This window comes from Diabrotica virgifera, chromosome 6 (genome assembly GCF_917563875.1).
Source record: "Diabrotica virgifera virgifera chromosome 6, PGI_DIABVI_V3a".
Lineage (NCBI taxonomy): Eukaryota > Metazoa > Arthropoda > Insecta > Coleoptera > Chrysomelidae > Diabrotica > Diabrotica virgifera.
Window position 1 is genome coordinate 198270118 of NC_065448.1, and position 19987 is coordinate 198290104.

A 19987-nucleotide genomic window follows, 5' to 3' on the forward strand; every position below is an offset into this window, starting at 1 on the left:
AAATTGTTCTTGCAAACTGACGATTTATTTATTGTTCTAAAACGGTTGGTGATATGCAAATGAAATTTGGTAGATTTTAAGAGGTAGTTATTGCGCATTTTTTGGCATACAATTAAGAATTTTATATTCACCATTGACGTGCATACGGGATATATCTAAAATGTTTATACCCGTATGCACACCAATGGTGAATATAAAATTCTTAATTGTATGCCAAAAAATGCGCAATAGCTACCTCTTAACATCTACCAAATTTCATTTGCATATCACAAACCATTTTAGAGCAATAAATAAATCGTCAGTTTGTAAGAACAATTTCAACACCCCCTATCTCGGAAACTAAGTATTTACGGGAATACGTTTATAAAGCAAACTATCATTATTTTATCATGCAGAATTGCGCCTTAAAGTTTGCCGTACTTATTTAAAAACACCCTATATTGACGAAAAACAGGGGTAGTTGTTAAAGTGCTAAATATTTTATAAAAGCTAGAACATTCCACAGGGTGTTCCAAAGTTTGAGAAAAAAACACAGTTTGATTCGTATACTTTGTATACAATGACAATGTACCTGTCTAGCAACAATATTATTACAGCGATATTGTTAAAGAATAAGGCTATAACATATTAAAAGAATTACTTAAATCGGACATCAGGTTTAGAAAATACAAGACATTAAAAATGACCCATTTTTTTGGGTGGCGGTTTTTTGTGCCGCTGAGTGTATTTGCTTAAGTTAAAATTATATGATAAAGAATATTTATTATTAGAATGTCATAAAAGTTAAGTAAATCTGATAATTATGTACAAATTGGCAACACTGTCGATCTTCTACACTGTTTGGTACATTTGGTACTACGGAAATAATGGCCGACGATCTGTGCAGTAATAGTGCGCGAACTTTTCCCGCCTTCTAGTGTGTCACTGCTGTTGCGTTTATTATGCTGTGGCTTTAATTCGAATCGAATTATCGAAAACATTACATGAATGTCCTCAAATCCTTCTTTTTCAGCATTAATCTTTAGTTACTGTAGCTAAATATTGTGTTGGGGTAATATAATCTACGTAAAACAAAGTTTTTAATAGAGTATTATTATATACAGGTTGTAACAAAAAGGTAGGCCATAATAGTTATTTATGAAACAGTTCGTGAAGAATGCTTTTTGCGAACGCACGCGATATTTAGAGCACGAGCGACAACGGAGCGAGTGTTATACATCGCGTAAGTTCGCAAAAAGTACTTCACGCACAGTTTAATACAATATTTTATCTACGATAAACAAAAAAAAAACTGTAACTCTTCTCCACTGGAATTCATTTATATTCTACAATTTTTAAAACTTTCACATTTAAAAATTCTAACTACTTTCAAACCACGAAACTGTCAAAACTTTTGTTGTAATTTATTGCTCATATTGTCATCACCATGACAACGCGAAAGTTAAGGATATTTGATTATATGAAAGTGTGTATTTGATTATGTGTAAACAGTGCGAAAAAGTAAGTCCCATTTAAAATACATTGTTACTTCACGCACACTTTAAACCCTTCACGCACTGCTATCTATAATGACAGTTTTCACAAACTAAAAACTTATACATAATATGACATAGAGTAGATAAATTAAATTACATATTCTGGGACCAAAAATAGTTCAAGTGTACCCAACTTACCTTAGTGCAAATATGCACATGAAAAAAGTTACAGCAGCCCTTTGAAGCTACAAAATGAAAATCGATTTTTTGCAATTTAGAGCAAACTGATAAAGATTTAAAAATGAATAACCATTTTCAATTTCGTTGCAACACAAAACTACAAACGCATCATATTCTAGTTCAATCAGAGAGTGCTGCAAGCACCTCTACCGGTTTCGAAACTTAGTAGTCTCTCATCAGAAGGCACATATGCTGCTTTCTCTGACCCAACCATGACAAATCCCTGCGTGCAGTTACGAATTGCAACGAACGAAATGGCAATGATGCCCTAGCGGCAACTGCTAGCACAAGACTAAGTTTTCAATCTAATAGCACATAAAACAACATCAAAAATGTTACTCTACATCCTACCAGATTGAAAACAATGTGAACCTTCTCTGGTTACACCTCCGAGGCTTCTACAATTTGCAAGCCATAGCGGATGCTGAGACTAAAGAAGATGAGGGAATTGTACAATTTATAATTCACGTCCTGTTATCCTGTTTCTATGAGCTATGGTTTTAACGTCTATCAGTAGGGTGCTAACCTGGCTGTAGACCCCCTCCTTCGTTATCCGGGCTTGGGACCGACAACAGTTCTGTGAGCTACTCGATCACACCAAACAAAACTGCAGGCGGAGGATGCCTTAATAACACTATATGGCGAAACCGTCATATTAACACTGAGATGAAGTCAATAATTTATAAAGCCAGTGTAAGACCAATAATGACAAATGCATCAGAAACAAGACCCAATACAGCCACGACAGAAAGACTACTGGAAACGGCAGAGATGAGAGTAGTGAGAAGAATTACAGGAAATACACTGAGAGATCGAAAGAGGAGCGAAGATATTAGAAGACAATGTAACGTACAGTGCATAAACGAATGGACACTAAATAGAAAAAAAGAATGGAACAACCACATAACCAATAAGAGTAAACGTGTAGATAAAAAATAAATAACCATTTTCAATTTCGTTGCAACACGAAACTACAGCCGCATCACATTCTGGTTCAATAAGAGAGTGCTGCAAGCACCTCTGCCGGTTTCGAAACTTATTAGTCTGTCATCAGGAGGCACATATGCTGCTTTCTCTGACCCAACCATGACAAATCTATATATCTATAAATCTATATATCAAATAATATATTTTTAAGTTTGAACAATTTTTTTTTCTTAATTTTGGACCTTAATTTTGGTTAGGGGGAAAATTTCCTCAGTTTTCTTCCCCACAGATCCGCAACTGGCCAGAGGTCATCTGTAATATCTGTTTTATCGGGAACGTGCGTCGTCGTGAATATAGTTTTCCGGGCTATATCATGTATAATAGATATACAAATAATCATAAATATTGCAATATTCATTTCAGTACTGTTTATTTTGCCGCATACCGTAAATAAAATAAAAGTTTAACTTTGGTACACTGTATTTCGGTTATTATCAACTTTCGTACTGTAAGTTAGCTTAAATAGGCCTATTTTAAGCTCAGAAATCTACGGTTAAGCTATGGCCCATTCTTTACCAAACACCCTGTAGAATCCTTTTTTATTGAAAGACAAAGAATTATATTGCCCTACCACGATATCACATTAACAACTATTAATTTTTCACTCATAATCACTTCTCTTTTGTAGCAAATAGTACCAGGGAAAAAATGGTTGAAGGTAATTAATATAAATTTATTTACATGATGCTTTTAAAGGATTTTCGAATAGTATGCAGCGAATTTCTTTTTACCTCTTATTTAATTAACATTTAAGATTATCACTACTTTTAAACTTTTCTGTGCATTCATTAATTATGCAAGATATACATACTTTTAAACTGTGGCTATTATTTATAATCCATTAAAATGTTACATTTTTTAAGCCATACCTTGCATTTGTTAGAGGAGTCAATTTTATTTCTTTAATATGTAGGGGGATCAGTAGAAGCTTAAGTTCAAGTTTTTGGGGTCGCCACCCTTGTCCCCCGGCCGCCATCTTGGAAATGGAGTGCAAAGGGGTTTCGCGCTATATCTCGTAAACTACCAACCCTACGGAAAATCTAATTCAACATAAAATGTAGCAAATTAAATTTTCTACAATTTTGTTTCTATTACTTTTTATCGTCAAGTGACCAACAAAAAATATATAAACAAAAATATGTAATATTTTTTTAACATTTTCCTTTTGGAGGTTATAACTTTTTTTCAGTTCATTTTACAATAAAATAACATAGCAATTTTGTAGAGGGTTTTTCAGCGAACAATTGCCACTATAAAGTTGTTTAATTCTATTTATTTATACAGGGTGAGTCATGAGGAACTGTACATACTCCTACCTCGTATAGAGGCCCCTATGGGGAATAACAAATGACCATTAAAAAGTGTCTGCTCCCATTGTTTAATAATATACAGGGCGAGTTTCGCATTTTGACAGAAATTTGTATTCGTCATAATTTTTGAACGGTCAGATCGATGTGTCTCTTATTTTGGTCAATCGTTACACTATTGTCACCTAATCAACTGATTTATTCAAACTAGAAAAAAATCAGGTCCGGCTTTAAAAAATTTAGTTCGTTTGGGTCTTAGAAAAAATTTCACCCTGTATAAGCTTTTTGAAAACTCTAATATGAATTTTACAAATTAGACAAATAGGCAATTAAAATAACATATTTATTTTTTTCCGCACACGATTGCTTAATTTTTTATAAAAAAATCAAATTTGATTATGAATTAAAAGTTTGGTAAAGTGAAATATAGATTTAACAAAATTAACTTTTATTACCAAAATTAATTTTTTTTTAACAAATATTTAATTTATGTTACCACCAATTAACTAATTTATTCAAACAAGAAAAAAATCAGGTCCGGATTTAAAAAATAAGTTCGTTTTGGTCTTAGAAAAAATTTCACCCTGTATACGCTTTTTGAAAACTCTAATATGATTTTTACAAATTAGACAAATAGGCAATTAAAATGCCATATTTATTTTTTTCCCCACACGATTACTTAATTTTTTATAAAAAAAAATCAAATTTGACTATGAATAATTAAAAGTTTGGTAAAGTGAACCATAGATTAAAAAAATAACTTTTATTACCAAAATGAATTTTTTTTGAACAAATATTTAATTTATGTTATCACCCAATCAACTGATTTATTCAAACTAAAAAAAAATCAGGCCCGGATTTAAAAAATTTGTTTGTTTGGGTCTTAGAAAAACTTTCACCTTGTATACGTTTTTTGAAAACTCTAATATGAATTTTACAAATAAGACAAATACGCAAATAAAATGGCATACTTATTTTTCCCCACACGATTACTTATTTTTTTATTAAAAAAATCAAATTTGACTATGCATAAAAAGTTTGGCAAAGGTTTTGCATAGATTTAAAAAAATTAACTTTTTTTACAAAAATTAATTTACAAAAACAACGTTTTTCTTAAAATTAAAAGTTTTACCATTTTTTTTTTCTATAACACGTCTAGATCTAAAACTTCCCATAACACTTCTTTTGGACTCTATAGTTTAACATAGACGTGATCAAATTGATAAATTTTAAATTTTTCCACCTAATTTTTGCGATTTACAAGTTTGCAACTTTTACAAGAAGAAGACTGAAAGTCTACAACAATTTTCATAGTCTTCACAATGGTAAGAGGTATGTGCTGTAAAAATTTCAGAAAAAAAAATTAAAATGGAACAGAGTTGTAGCGAGTTAAACCGTGAGTTCATTTTTTTTTCATTTTTAGGTTAAAATTCCGATTTTGACAAATTTGATTTTTTAATAAAAAATTAAGTAATCGTGTCGGGAAAAAAAATAAATATGCCATTTTAATTACCTATTTGTCTTATTTGTAAAATTCATGTTAGAGTTTTCAAAAAGCGTATACAGGGTGAAATTTTTTCTAAGACCAAAACGAACTAATTTTTTAAATCCGGACCTGATTTTTCTCTAGTTTGAATAAATCAGTTGATTGGATGGTAACATAAATTACTTATTTGTGCAAAAAAAATTAATTTTTGTAATAAAAGTTATTTTTTTTAAATCTATGGTTCACTTTACCAAACATTTAATTCATAGTGAAAATTGATTTTTTTATAAAAAATTAAGTAATCGTGTGCGGAAAAAAATAAATATGCCATTTTAATGGCCTATTTGTCTAATTTGTAAAATTCATATTAGAGTTTTCAAAAAGCGTATACAGGGTGAAATTTTTTCTAAGACCCAAACTAATTATTTTAAAGCCGGACCTGATTTTTTTCTAGTTTGAATAAATTAGTTGATTAGGTGGTAATAGTGTAACGATTGGCCAAAATAAGAGACACATCGATCTGACCGTTCAAAAATTATGACGAATACAAATTTCTGTCAAAATGCGAAACTCGCCCTGTATATTATTAAACAATTTAAGCAGACACTTTTTAATGGTCATTTGTTATTCCCCATAGGAGCCTCTATACGAGGTAGGAGTATGTACAGTTCCTCATGACTCACCCTGTATAGGTTTTACAGCGCTTCAAACTTGACCAGATTGTCGAATGCGCATAGGGATACAATAAAAACAAAAGTTAGACTTACTTTTCTATATATATATATATATATATATATATATATATATATATATATATATCAAACAAATGAAATAGAGAATGTGGAAAAATCCCCTTACGAACAATTCACACATCCACCATTTCAGGTTGGGAAAAATTTCTTGAATAGAATCAAAGATCCAAACACCTGTTCTTAGAAATGTGTTTCGCCCTCTTCAACCTCTCTGGGCTTATCAATAAAGATGAGAGGTTGAATATCTTTAGACACATTCCATCAAAAAACAACATTCGAGACCCAGACATAGCAGGAGCGTATATCTACGCCGCATAATCTGACCATGACAGCCTCACGTTTTAATTCCCTAATTACTATAAGTAAAATATATGTTTGAAAAACAAAAAAACAAAAGATGTAAATCTTTGAAACACACTCAGTGATCAAAAGATCTAAGTTATTGGTTTACCGACCAAACGTATCTAAATCAAACAAATGAAATAGAGAATGTGGAAAAATCCCCTTACGAACAATTCACACATCCACCATTTCAGGTTGGGAAAAATTTCTTGAATAGAATCAAAGATCCAAACACCTGTTCTTAGAAATGTGTTTCGCCCTCTTCAACCTCTCTGGTTTAGATACGTTTGGTCGGTAAACCAATAACTTAGATCTTTTGATCACTGAGTGTGTTTCAAAGATTTACATCTTTTGTTTTTTTGTTTTTCAAACATATATTTTACTTATAGTAATTAGGGAATTAAAACGTGAGGCTGTCATGGTCAGATTATGCGGCGTAGATATACGCTCCTGCTATGTCTGGGTCTCGAATGTTGTTTTTTGATGGAATGTGTCTAAAGATATTCAACCTCTCATCTTTATTGATAAGCCCAGAGAGGTTGAAGAGGGCGAAACACATTTCTAAGAACAGGTGTTTGGATCTTTGATTCTATTCAAGAAATTTTTCCCAACCTGAAATGGTGGATGTGTGAATTGTTCGTAAGGGGATTTTTCCACATTCTCTATTTCATTTGTTTGATTTAGATACGTTTGGTCGGTAAACCAATAACTTAGATCTTTTGATCACTGAGTGTGTTTCAAAGATTTACATCTTTTGTTTTTTTGTTTTTCAAATATATATATATATATATATATATATATATATATATATATATATATAAAAACATGAGATGTAGATCCTTGAAACACACTCAGTGATCAAAAGATCCAAGGTTAATGGTTTGACGACCACTCGTACGAAATCAAACAGATGAAATAGAGAATGTGGAAAAATCCCCTTACGAACAATTCACACATCCACCATTTCGGGTTGGGAAAAATTTTTTGAATAGAATCAAAGATCCAAACACCAGTTCTTAGAAATGTGTTTCGCCCTCTTCAACCTCTCTGGGCTTATCAATAAAGATGAGAGGTTGAATATCTTTAGACACATTCCAATCAAAAAACAACATTCGAGACCTAGACATAGAAGGTGCGTAAATCTACGGCAAGTCCGACAATGACAGTCTCAAGTTTTAATTCCCTAATTACTTAAAGTAAGTAAAATATATGTTTAAAAACATGAGATGTAGATCCTTGAAACACACTCAGTGATCAAAAGATCCAAGGTTAATGGTTTGACGACCACTCGTACGAAATCAAACAGATGAAATAGAGAATGTGGAAAAATCCCCTTACGAACAATTCACACATCCACCATTTCGGGTTGGGAAAAATTTTTTGAATAGAATCAAAGATCCAAACACCAGTTCTTAGAAATGTGTTTCGCCCTCTTCAACCTCTCTGGGCTTATCAATAAAGATGAGAGGTTGAATATCTTTAGACACATTCCAATCAAAAAACAACATTCGAGACCTAGACATAGAAGGTGCGTAAATCTACGGCAAGTCCGACAATGACAGTCTCAAGTTTTAATTCCCTAATTACTTAAAGTAAGTAAAATATATGTTTAAAAACATGAGATGTAGATCCTTGAAACACACTCAGTGATCAAAAGATCCAAGGTTAATGGTTTGACGACCACTCGTACGAAATCAAACAGATGAAATAGAGAATGTGGAAAAATCCCCTTACGAACAATTCACACATCCACCATTTCGGGTTGGGAAAAATTTTTTGAATAGAATCAAAGATCCAAACACCAGTTCTTAGAAATGTGTTTCGCCCTCTTCAACCTCTGATTTTGATCACTGAGTGTGTTTCAAGGATCTACATCTCATGTTTTTAAACATATATTTTACTTACTTTAAGTAATTAGGGAATTAAAACTTGAGACTGTCATTGTCGGACTTGCCGTAGATTTACGCACCTTCTATGTCTAGGTCTCGAATGTTGTTTTTTGATTGGAATGTGTCTAAAGATATTCAACCTCTCATCTTTATTGATAAGCCCAGAGAGGTTGAAGAGGGCGAAACACATTTCTAAGAACTGGTGTTTGGATCTTTGATTCTATTCAAAAAATTTTTCCCAACCCGAAATGGTGGATGTGTGAATTGTTCGTAAGGGGATTTTTCCACATTCTCTATTTCATCTGTTTGATTATATATATATATATATATATATATATATATATATATATATATATATATATATATATATATATATATATATATATATATATATAACAAAGGAGCACTCGTAAGTGTAGGGTTTTATCGGTCAAGTGGGTGAAAAAAGAGACAAAGAATTCAGCTACTTCATCTATTTATTGAAGACGTTTCGTCTACTGCTCAGTAGACATCATCAGTTCATCTACAAAAAGAGTGGTATAAGAGACAACATCCAAAAGAGAGGTAAAAAAGCACTAGCGTTACCTTAAAAAGACATGTAGCAAAAGATAAGATGTACATAGTAAAAAAACCTTATCCATGAACCAACGTAATGTAAAAGTATATAACATTTAAGTGTATAGTTATTATTTAAAAAACTTTAGTACAGCCAAAGACAAGACCATGTGGTAACAGTCATATAAAAAAAACAAGTGGAAAAAAGCCGGCTTGCTTTTTTGAAGTCAAGAATGAACCAAGAAAAAACCAGATTCACTTCCAAAAACTTAGTAGTATTTAAGCATACTTCATTTTAACTTTAGGTAACATCATTAAATGAGTAGAATGCTAATGTGCAACTTTGAAAATTTAAAGTCAAATAGTTACCAGCAGGTCATCCTAGCCCAACGGACACACAAAAGAAAATGGAGTTTGAATTATCAGGTGTAAACTGACATCCCGCCAAGAGGCAGGCAACCTTTAAAAAATTATAACAAAGAGTGACTGACAACTGCAGTGCAGCGCGGTAAAATTTAAATTGATGTAATTAAAACAGTTATAAAAGTGTTTAAAAAGTGAAAGTAATATCAAGAAGTAATCAAGGGATGTACCTTATATCTCGTAGACAAGAATCACAGTTTATTTTAAACAAGTGAGGGCACTTCACACAATTATATGGAAAAGTGCCTACGTTAGTACTGGTAATCCAGTTAACTAACTAATATATAAGATAGTACAACAGTATAACTCCCATATATCGCAGCTCAAAAAGCAAGAAAAAAATATGCAATAATTTAAGAAAATTTATAAATCAGTTTAGCAAATTGTAATTTATAATTAATATCAATAATGCAAAATTTTATCCTATGGAAAATTTTAAATTGTTCAATCTATTAAGTAAACTGTTGTTATCAAAAAAAGTGGGAAAAGCTTGAAAAAACCACCAAAAACTTTTTTACAATAAAATAATTTAAGTGAATAACATCGACTGATTCCGCAAGATCAATATTAAAGAAGTGGAAAAAGCCTGAAACCACAAAACTTTTTTACAATATAATAATTTGAGTGTAATAATACCAACTAATTCTGCAAAATCAATGCATGGTATATTTGACTCAAGTTACTGATGTCAGTTCTCTTGTTAAGTACATTAGAGGTTTTTAATATGAAATACATCTCTAAGAACTGTCTTTTCGACAGGTTGCGTTCATTGCAAAGGATCTTGGCTTCATCAAAGTCCACCTTATGTTTTGTATCTATTGCATGTTGGGCTAAGGCACAAGTTGGTTTTTTCAAATTGATATCACTACGGTGTGAAATTAAACGTGATTTTAAAGCTCGCTTTGTCTGCCCTACATAACATGCGTCACATTCAGCACAAGGTATGTGGTAGACCACATTAACTTGTTCCAAAGGGGTCAAGGGTGTTTTAGTCTTAGAGAACAAATTTCTGACTGTTCTTGCGTTCTTAATTGCAATCTTAACAGGAATATTATTATTTTTATATAGTTTAATAAGTTTATCAGTAACCTGAGGAAAATAAGGAAGTGAAGAAAACTGGGAAACAGGAGTCCCAAGATTAGTAGTAGGCAGAATTGTGATGTTAACAGTATTATTCGATATTGATCTAAGTTGGTCACCATTGGGTATGTCGTTCAGAGAAGAACCGTAGCTTTGGGAAAAAAGAAATTTATTGATAAGGGAGGAAGGGTAGGAATTATCTACCAATATACTTCTGAGTAGCAGAAGGGATTCCCTTCGATTAACCGGATGTGTCAACCTATGTAGCCTACAGCTTAAAGCTTTAATAAGATTTATTTTATATTTAAAAGGATGACAAGAATGGTAGTTGAGAAACCTATTAGCGGTTAGCTATTAGCCCTCCCAAAGCTACGGTTCTTCTCTGAACGACATACCCAATGGTGACCAACTTAGATCAATATCGAATAATACTGTTAACATCACAATTCTGCCTACTACTAATCTTGGGACTCCTGTTTCCCAGTTTTCTTCACTTCCTTATTTTCCTCAGGTTACTGATAAACTTATTAAACTATATAAAAATAATAATATTCCTGTTAAGATTGCAATTAAGAACGCAAGAACAGTCAGAAATTTGTTCTCTAAGACTAAAACACCCTTGACCCCTTTGGAACAAGTTAATGTGGTCTACCACATACCTTGTGCTGAATGTGACGCATGTTATGTAGGGCAGACAAAGCGAGCTTTAAAATCACGTTTAATTTCACACCGTAGTGATATCAATTTGAAAAAACCAACTTGTGCCTTAGCCCAACATGCAATAGATACAAAACATAAGGTGGACTTTGATGAAGCCAAGATCCTTTGCAATGAACGCAACCTGTCGAAAAGACAGTTCTTAGAGATGTGTTTCATATTAAAAACCTCTAATGTACTTAACAAGAGAACTGACATCAGTAACTTGAGTCAAATATACCATGCATTGATTTTGCAGAATTAGTTGGTATTATTACACTCAAATTATTATATTGTAAAAAAGTTTTGTGGTTTCAGGCTTTTTCCACTTCTTTAATATTGATCTTGCGGAATCAGTCGATGTTATTCACTTAAATTATTTTATTGTAAAAAAGTTTTTGGTGGTTTTTTCAAGCTTTTCCCACTTTTTTTGATAACAACAGTTTACTTAATAGATTGAACAATTTAAAATTTTCCATAGGATAAAATTTTGCATTATTGATATTAATTATAAATTACAATTTGCTAAACTGATTTATAAATTTTCTTAAATTATTGCATATTTTTTTCTTGCTTTTTGAGCTGCGATATATGGGAGTTATACTGTTGTACTATCTTATATATTAGTTAGTTAACTGGATTACCAGTACTAACGTAGGCACTTTTCCATATAATTGTGTGAAGTGCCCTCACTTGTTTAAAATAAACTGTGATTCTTGTCTACGAGGTATAAGGTACATCCCTTGATTACTTCTTGATATTACTTTCACTTTTTAAACACTTTTATAACTGTTTTAATTACATCAATTTAAATTTTACCGCGCTGCACTGCAGTTGTCAGTCACTCTTTGTTATAATTTTTTAAAGGTTGCCTGCCTCTTGGCGAGATGTCAGTTTACACCTGATAATTCAAACTCCATTTTCTTTTGTGTGTCCGTTGGGCTAGGATGACCTGCTGGTAACTATTTGACTTTAAATTTTCAAAGTTGCACATTAGCATTCTACTCATTTAATGATGTTACCTAAAGTTAAAATGAAGTATGCTTAAATACTACTAAGTTTTTGGAAGTGAATCTGGTTTTTTCTTGGTTCATTCTTGACTTCAAAAAAGCAAGCCGGCTTTTTTCCACTTGTTTTTTATATATGACTGTTACCACATGGTCTTGTCTTTGGCTGTACTAACGTTTTTTAAATATTAACTATACACTTAAATGTTACATACTTTTACATTACGTTGGTTCATGGATAAGGTTTTTTTACTATGTACATCTTATCTTTTGCTACATGTCTTTTTAAGGTAACGCTAGTGCTTTTTTACCTCTCTTTTGGATGTTGTCTCTTATACCACTCTTTTTGTAGATGAACTGATGATGTCTACTGAGCAGTAGACGAAACGTCTTCAATAAATAGATGAAGTAGCTGAATTCTTTGTCTCTTTTTTCACCCACTTGACCGATAAAACCCTACACTTACGAGTGCTCCTTTGTTATATTGGAATTGACGGTCGTACTCCTCTATGATATATATCTATATATATTTTATTCATACAATTTATTATGATTTTAGCATTCCTATGCTATTATTAATCTGTTTTTGACCTTTCTCCCCACTATAAAACTAAACCCTAAGCATGTATAGAAAAGGCCCAAGAAGTTGTTTGAGGACAAATTCGCCGGTTCAGAAGAAGAATGACGCAGCCGCAAAATGAAAAAATCTTAAGAAGAGCAAAAAACGAATTTTTACCAAAATTAGCCATTCACCACACCGTGGTCAGGATCTCGAAATATAAGCGTTTTTTGCGATGTGCCGCTTGTTTATGAAGTAACATACCTTTTTTCCTATTGTATATTTTGACTTAAAATATTCCAAAAACCTTCTTCATGAATTATATTTTATAGTTGTATTGGTTAAAATTATAAACTAAAAAGTTTTTTCACTCAACTTTTTTAAGTAAAGATGAAACTAACGAAATATGATGACAAAATGTTTAAAAACTAACAACTCCTTTTTTAATCTGTTTAAACATTTTGGACAAATTTCATTGTTATCTACATACTTCAAAGATGACACAGTAAAATTTTCAAAAGGTATATTTACAGCGACCAGAGATACAGCGAGGTAAATTTGAAAAATCATCAAAATTGATTTTCGGCATTTTTGTATAAAATTTGATTTTTGAACATGATCCACCAACTCTAGATCAAAATAAACTTCATATTCGGATTCACCGAATTCAAAATTGGTCATTCATCTTAAATTTGATTTTCGTGGTCGGCATAACGATTGCTGCCGCTTGACTAATATAAAGTATTTTTTTATTGTATTCCTATGACAATTCGAGAATCTGGTCAAGATTGGAGCGCTGTAAAACCTAGATAATAAATAAAATTAAACAACTTTATAGTGAAAATTGTTCATTGAAAAATCCTCTACAAAATCGCTATGATGGTATTTTATTGTGAAATAAACTGAAAAAAAGTTATAACCTCCAAAAGGAAACTTCTTACAAAATTTTCTCATATTTTTGTTTATAACTTTTTTGTTGGTCACTTGACGATATAAAGTAATACATATAAAATTGTAGAAAATTTAATTTGCTACATTTTATGCGTAATTAAATTTTCTGTAGGATTGCTAGTTTAGGAGATACAGCACGAAAGCCCTTTGCACCCCTTTTTACAATATGGCGGCCGGGGGACAAGGGTGGCGACCCCAAAAACGTGAACTTAAGCTTATACTGAACCCCCCTACACAGTAAAAAAAATAAAATTGACACCTCTAAGAAATGCAACCCTAAATGTAACATTTCAGTGGACTATTATATAAAAATATGGTTTAAAATTAAGTGACAGACTTGAATTTAAAAAATAAGTCCATTTACTCACGGTTTTTGCTCCAAATTTTAAAGAACCGCTTGGATTCACATGATATTTGGCATATGCGTAGCTAACATGTCAAAGAAAAAAAGTGATATTGTGACTATGTGTGCTTTTAACCCTGGAGGTGAGTTTTACCCTTCTCGGGGGTGAAAAAATATAAGTTCAAAATAAGTCCGAAATTGTATAAAATGACTAATTCTGTTACTTTTGTTCTATAGCGTTTTTTCACTAAGTCAATATTTTTCGTGTTATTTTCGAGTAAATAAGTTCATTTTTCAACAAAAAACCACGTTTTAGACAGTTTTTTGCAAATAGCTCACAAAGTAAATATTTTATCGAATGAAATATTCTTAGCAAAAGTATAGCTGATAAAAAACTGAAAAAAAAAATAGTGTAAATACGAAGTCTGTAGACCCAGTAGAAGCAAAGTTGTAGCTAATGAAAAGTAGGTTCTTATTCGTCAAATTACAAATCGAATATTTCAACGTGAAATAACCCAAAATATGAAGAACTTTTCGGGGAAAACTCATCACAACTTCTTTAAAATGTTAAAAAAAACATCAAAAGTAAGTAAGTTACGCTCAAAATAATGTTGGTCCCTTTTCTTGGTAAAACAAATCGTGAAAATCGCCCATAATTAGCATCTCAAGTGAAATAGCTTCACAAGTTACTTTACTTATGTATTGTTTATATGATCTGTAAGTTTCATCGGTTCAAAGGGATAAAAAATAGCCAACATCCGTTTTAAAAATAAACACTTTGAACCGAAAGACATTATAGATCAAATATAAACAATACATTAGTGTAAAGTAACTTGTGAAGCGGTAATGAATGATTTCATTTGGGATGCTAATTAAGGGGTGATTTCACGATTTTTTTACCAAAAAAAGGGACTAACTTTATTTTGAGCGTAACTTACTTTTCATGCTACAAATAAAATACAAATAAACTGTTAAAAATATATTTATTTCCTTGAAATCATGGAATACAAGTACATATAACTTTTTACATGCGTACAAAGTACTCACACACACAATCCTTTTTTTTTTTGTTGAAAAATGAACATATTCACTCGCAAAAACCCGAAAAGTATTGACTTAATGAAAAAACTATATAGAACAAAAGTTGCTTAAAATTAGTTAGTTTGTCTAATTCGAGGCTTATTTTTAACGTACGTTTTTTCACCCCCGAAAAGGGGTGAAACTCACACCCAGGGCCAGGGCAAAAGAACACATCGGCAAAATATCATTTTTTTTTTCTTTGAGAAGCTATGTTTATTCCAAATTTCATGTCAATCCAAGCTGTTCTTTAAAATTCGGAGGTTTTGCAATATTTTTCCGTGAGTAAATGGACTAGCAATATAATTATTGTTCGTTATCTTAGACATTTTTTAACTATTTGTATTTGAATGATTTTAGCCGGAAGGTTCCCCATACCATACTATTCCACCTGCGGACGTAGTAGCTGACGGCTGGGTACTACCTATGATGCGCACGACCAGGTCTACTTCCTTGGATAACCTAACCGTAGAAGGTCCCATTAAAGTAACTGCCCAGAAGTCTAGGCCAAACTCCGTGTATGAATATTACAAAATGGCGTATGCCGAAACTCTACATAGATGGCAGCTGATGTATAACAGAATCGAAGTTCTTAAATATATGTGTACCAACCCTGAATCTCACAAAGGAGTCGAGTTTGTTAGTGATTGTAAGGACTGTTTAAAGCCAGCAAGGTTTAGCAATTGTAAATCTTGCAAGAAACTGACATTGAAATGTACAGTGTGTCATATATCTGTAAGGGGTTCTGCGAACGCATGTGTATTGTGTGGTCATGGTGGTCATACTAAATGTCTTAAATGGTGGTTTTCATTTAACGAAATTTGTTTGACGGGATGTGGCTGTAAATGTTTGGTAGAGACTGTTGGTATATTCAATCCCTAGCATTATAGCAAAAAGACCAGATACATAAATGTGATAAACTCTAATACAATGTGATAATTTAATTTTAATGCTTGTTATGACAACAGGGGCTCTAATATTTACCATAAGTTGCTTTAAATTAAATTATAGCATACTCTTTGTAACATATAACTTATCATGTATATATTTCAATAAAAAATATTCCACGAATATTCCATTATTTGTAAAGTAAAATGTTTTATTTTCATTCCTTGTATATTTATTTATCAACTTTAATAGAGAGTATGATGAAAAAGTATGGTATAAATTCATTATTTCAGAAAGAGACGACTTAATAGTTATTTATGTACCAAGTCAGTAAAGTTACTCTTTATCGAACGAGTCTAATATTATGAGCAGAGCGAGCGTTAGCGAGCGAGGCGAATAACAGACGAGTTCGATAAAGAGTCTTTACTGACGTGGTGCATACAAAATTTTATCGCTAATCATAAAAAACATTAACACTTACTTAACACTTACATAATTACATCCTAATGAAAAAAGAGTGTGTGTACTTGGTACGCACGTAAGACGTTATACTTCTATTATTATAATTTCAACGAAATAATGGAAATAAATATATTTTAAACAGTTTAATCGTATTTTTATTTAAATATTAAACCAATTTTAATACTTAAAATAAAATACCTAAAATTAAAAATACCGTTAATAGTTACGTTATTGTTTATGAAGTGTATCCTCCCGCAGCGCAGTTGCTTTTCCCTTGATGAATAGCAGAAAATATAAATAAATATATTTGCTAACAAATTATCATTAATATCTGTCACCGTCCTATAATATAATCGAATTAACAAAAACACCATTTCATAATATATTTGCATTAATACAAAACTTAAAAGATTGAAGAATTTTATTAATTTTAGACGAAATAAAAATTTCGTTCGACGAAATAAAATGACGATGACAGAATGCTTTTGCATGATGGCCGATTTCGATGTTTAATCGATAGTTGTCCAAGCAATCAATATTGAATAAGTACCTAATTACTAAATCTGTAAAGTTTTAATTTATGTTTTATGAATATAATTGCAAAATACTACAGAATTTCACTTTCTGACATAAATTTAATTAATAATAACGTAAATTTTGTACAATATGTTTAATAATTAAAGTAAATAAATTTTAAGTTTACTCAAATAAGTAATCGATTACTGCCATCGACCGCTTACATTCAATCTCAGTTTATTTTGATTAATCGCGGCAGGTAAAGTAAAATTCTTCTTTCAGTACAATAAAGTGTTACTTTATTGCCGCAAATGGCGTCAAATGAGTACAATAATGAATGACTTTAGTGACGGTTGGCAATAAAAAAATTTAACAGACGTTAATTTTAATTTTTAAATGGCCACCCAGTGCTGTGTATGTGTCGGACACTACGTCATCAGTGTGATGTAATTTTAACGATTATCGATTTTTTAAATACAAGCCAAGTTCACGGGACACCTCATTTGAAAGGTCTCCCAATCGCATTTGCAACGATATATTATTCGAATATTTATTTCTTCAGGGTCAATCAAAATTATGTACTTAGTTAAGTAAAATGGAATTCCAATAAATATTCATGCTTTAAACTAAATTTCACTAGGAAAGAATTTTTGCTCGTCTTTCTCATTGCACTGTTAGACCGTACTCTTGTCCAAACTCCGCTATTCTGGTCACCAGCCTCTGAAGATCCCCAATGCTAAGATGACAGAGTCCTCCGCATATCTGATGTTGTTAATGGGAACTCCACTTACCTTGATTCCAGCTGTTTCACACTCAAGAGCTTTTTTCAAGATCTTTTACGAGTAGGCATTAAAAAGAATTGGTGACAACACGCGAAGCAGAAACTTAAGCCAAAAAACAAAAATAACCATATACAAAACCCTTATACAACCAGTGTTGACATATGGATCGGAGACATGGACCATCTCCAAGGCAGATGAAAACCTTCTGCTTATATTTGAACGAAGGATCCTGAGAGGCATATTCGGTGGCATCTGTGAAAATGGTATTTGGAGGAGGAGGTACAACTACGAGGTATACCACAGATATAAACATATATTTGGTGGAAAAGACGTAGTATCTCTTATAAGAATAGGACGACTAAGATATGCAGGACATCTAGCAAGATCACAGCATAACAACCCTCCTAGAAGAATCCTTATGTCACAACCTGTGGGAAGTAGAAATAGGGGTAGGCCAAAACTTAGATGGAAAGATGGTGTAGATGAGGATGGAAGAAAAATAGGCGCAGCAAACTGGCAACGGTTGGCAATGGATAGGACTGACTGGCGTAATAGACTTGGGAAGGTCGAGGCTCTTTGATAGGGCTGTAGCACCATTGATGATGATGATGACAACACGCATCCCTGTCTCACCCCCAGTCTGATTTCAATTTCCCCTGACAGCTGATCGTTAATACGTACTTTTGCTCGTTGCTTATAGTATAAATTCGATATAATCCTGAGATCATTGTCGTACTTTGTCGAATGCTTTATTATAGTCAATAAAACACGCATATATATCTTGATTGACGCCCAGGCAGCTTTGTATAAGTATGTTAAGTGAAAAAAGAGCTTCATGAGTTCCTAGGCCTTTGCGAAACACAAATTGCGTATCATTAATGTCTATTCTGAAGCTATTTTCTTGTGGCATTTTTATAATCAATTACTTTTAATCGGAAATAAGCCACAATTTTACCAAAAAAATGATTTTATTAACGTTTCGAAGCCCAAATCGGGTTTCGTTGTCAAAATACAAAATACTACTAAAATAAACAAAATTGTTGTTGCTAAGTAAAAAAATTCTTCTAATAATTTATTTAATCTGACTCATTTATATTGGCAATTCAGACGTATATTATACATTTTAAAGTAGAAGACTTTAAAATGATATCGCCAATATTTATGAGTTGCGTTCCTGGGACGACTTTACTAAAAGATAGTTCATTCGATTACAATAAATCAATCCCAACTCAAGAATATCCGTCACAAAAAAATCATAGCATGTGATCTGTCTTTAAAAAGACAACCAAATGCAACGATGACAGTAAAATTCTCGCGTTAGAGATTCCATAGTAAATCACGAGGGAAAACCAGGAAAAAACCTCGTGATACTATCCCGACATCGTAAGTATTTGGTCTTACATTTAATTTACTTTCAAAAAACTAATACCAAATTCTGACTTTAATATGTTTAAATTATAAATAATATTAATAATACATAGATATACAATAGTAATATGTACTAAAATATGTACTAATTCGATATGTTATTGACTTACTAATCGTGGTATTTTCTTTCTATTGACTTCCTCTTTCAGTATGGGTAACCACATCTTACTGCATTCTACCGAGGAATTTGCGACACAATTGGTTTCATTTAGCATAATTAGAGCCGCTTCTTTGATTTTTCTCTTTTTACTATCTGATTCTTTCAAGACTATACTTGAATCTCTCCACTGAACTCTATGTTCATTATCCCATGCATGTTGACATATTTGAGATCTATCAAATTCTCTATTTTTAATATAAGACTGATGTTCACTTATTCTAACGTTTAATGGTCTTGATGTTTCACCTAAATAAAATTGTTCGCATTCACAAGGTATTTTATAAATACAATTCTTTGTTCTTTCTTGTTCACTGTTAGGTTTAGTTTTAGATAGAATAGATCTCAATGTGTTTGTTGTTTTGAATGTTGTTGAAATGTTGAATTTATTTCCTATTGTTTTAAGTTTCTCGGATAGTCCTTTTATATATGGTATTGATATTTTCCTCGTATTATTTCTTGTGGATGTTATAGGTTCCCGTTCTACGTTGTTCTGTTCTATTCGATCCAGTCTTGACAATTAATTATTTATAAACGATAATGGATAATCATTTTTTAATAAAACAGATGTTAACAATTGTTTTT

General features: G+C 31.9%; 1 protein-coding gene across 6 annotated transcripts in view; it reads left to right on the forward strand.

The window, feature by feature from the left end:
• The window catches only part of LOC126887114 (GATOR complex protein WDR59), a 321890-nt gene extending 305224 nt beyond the window's left edge, over positions 1–16666 (forward strand). For all 6 annotated transcript variants that reach the window (XM_050654460.1, XM_050654461.1, XM_050654457.1 and 3 more), the window contains 2 exons: positions 3331–3360; positions 15530–16666. In XM_050654460.1, coding sequence (XP_050510417.1) covers positions 3331–3360; positions 15530–16051 — 552 coding nt within the window. In that variant the 3' untranslated portion in view covers positions 16052–16666. The remainder of the gene's footprint in view (positions 1–3330; positions 3361–15529) is intronic.
• The last annotated feature ends 3321 nt before the right edge of the window (positions 16667–19987 follow it).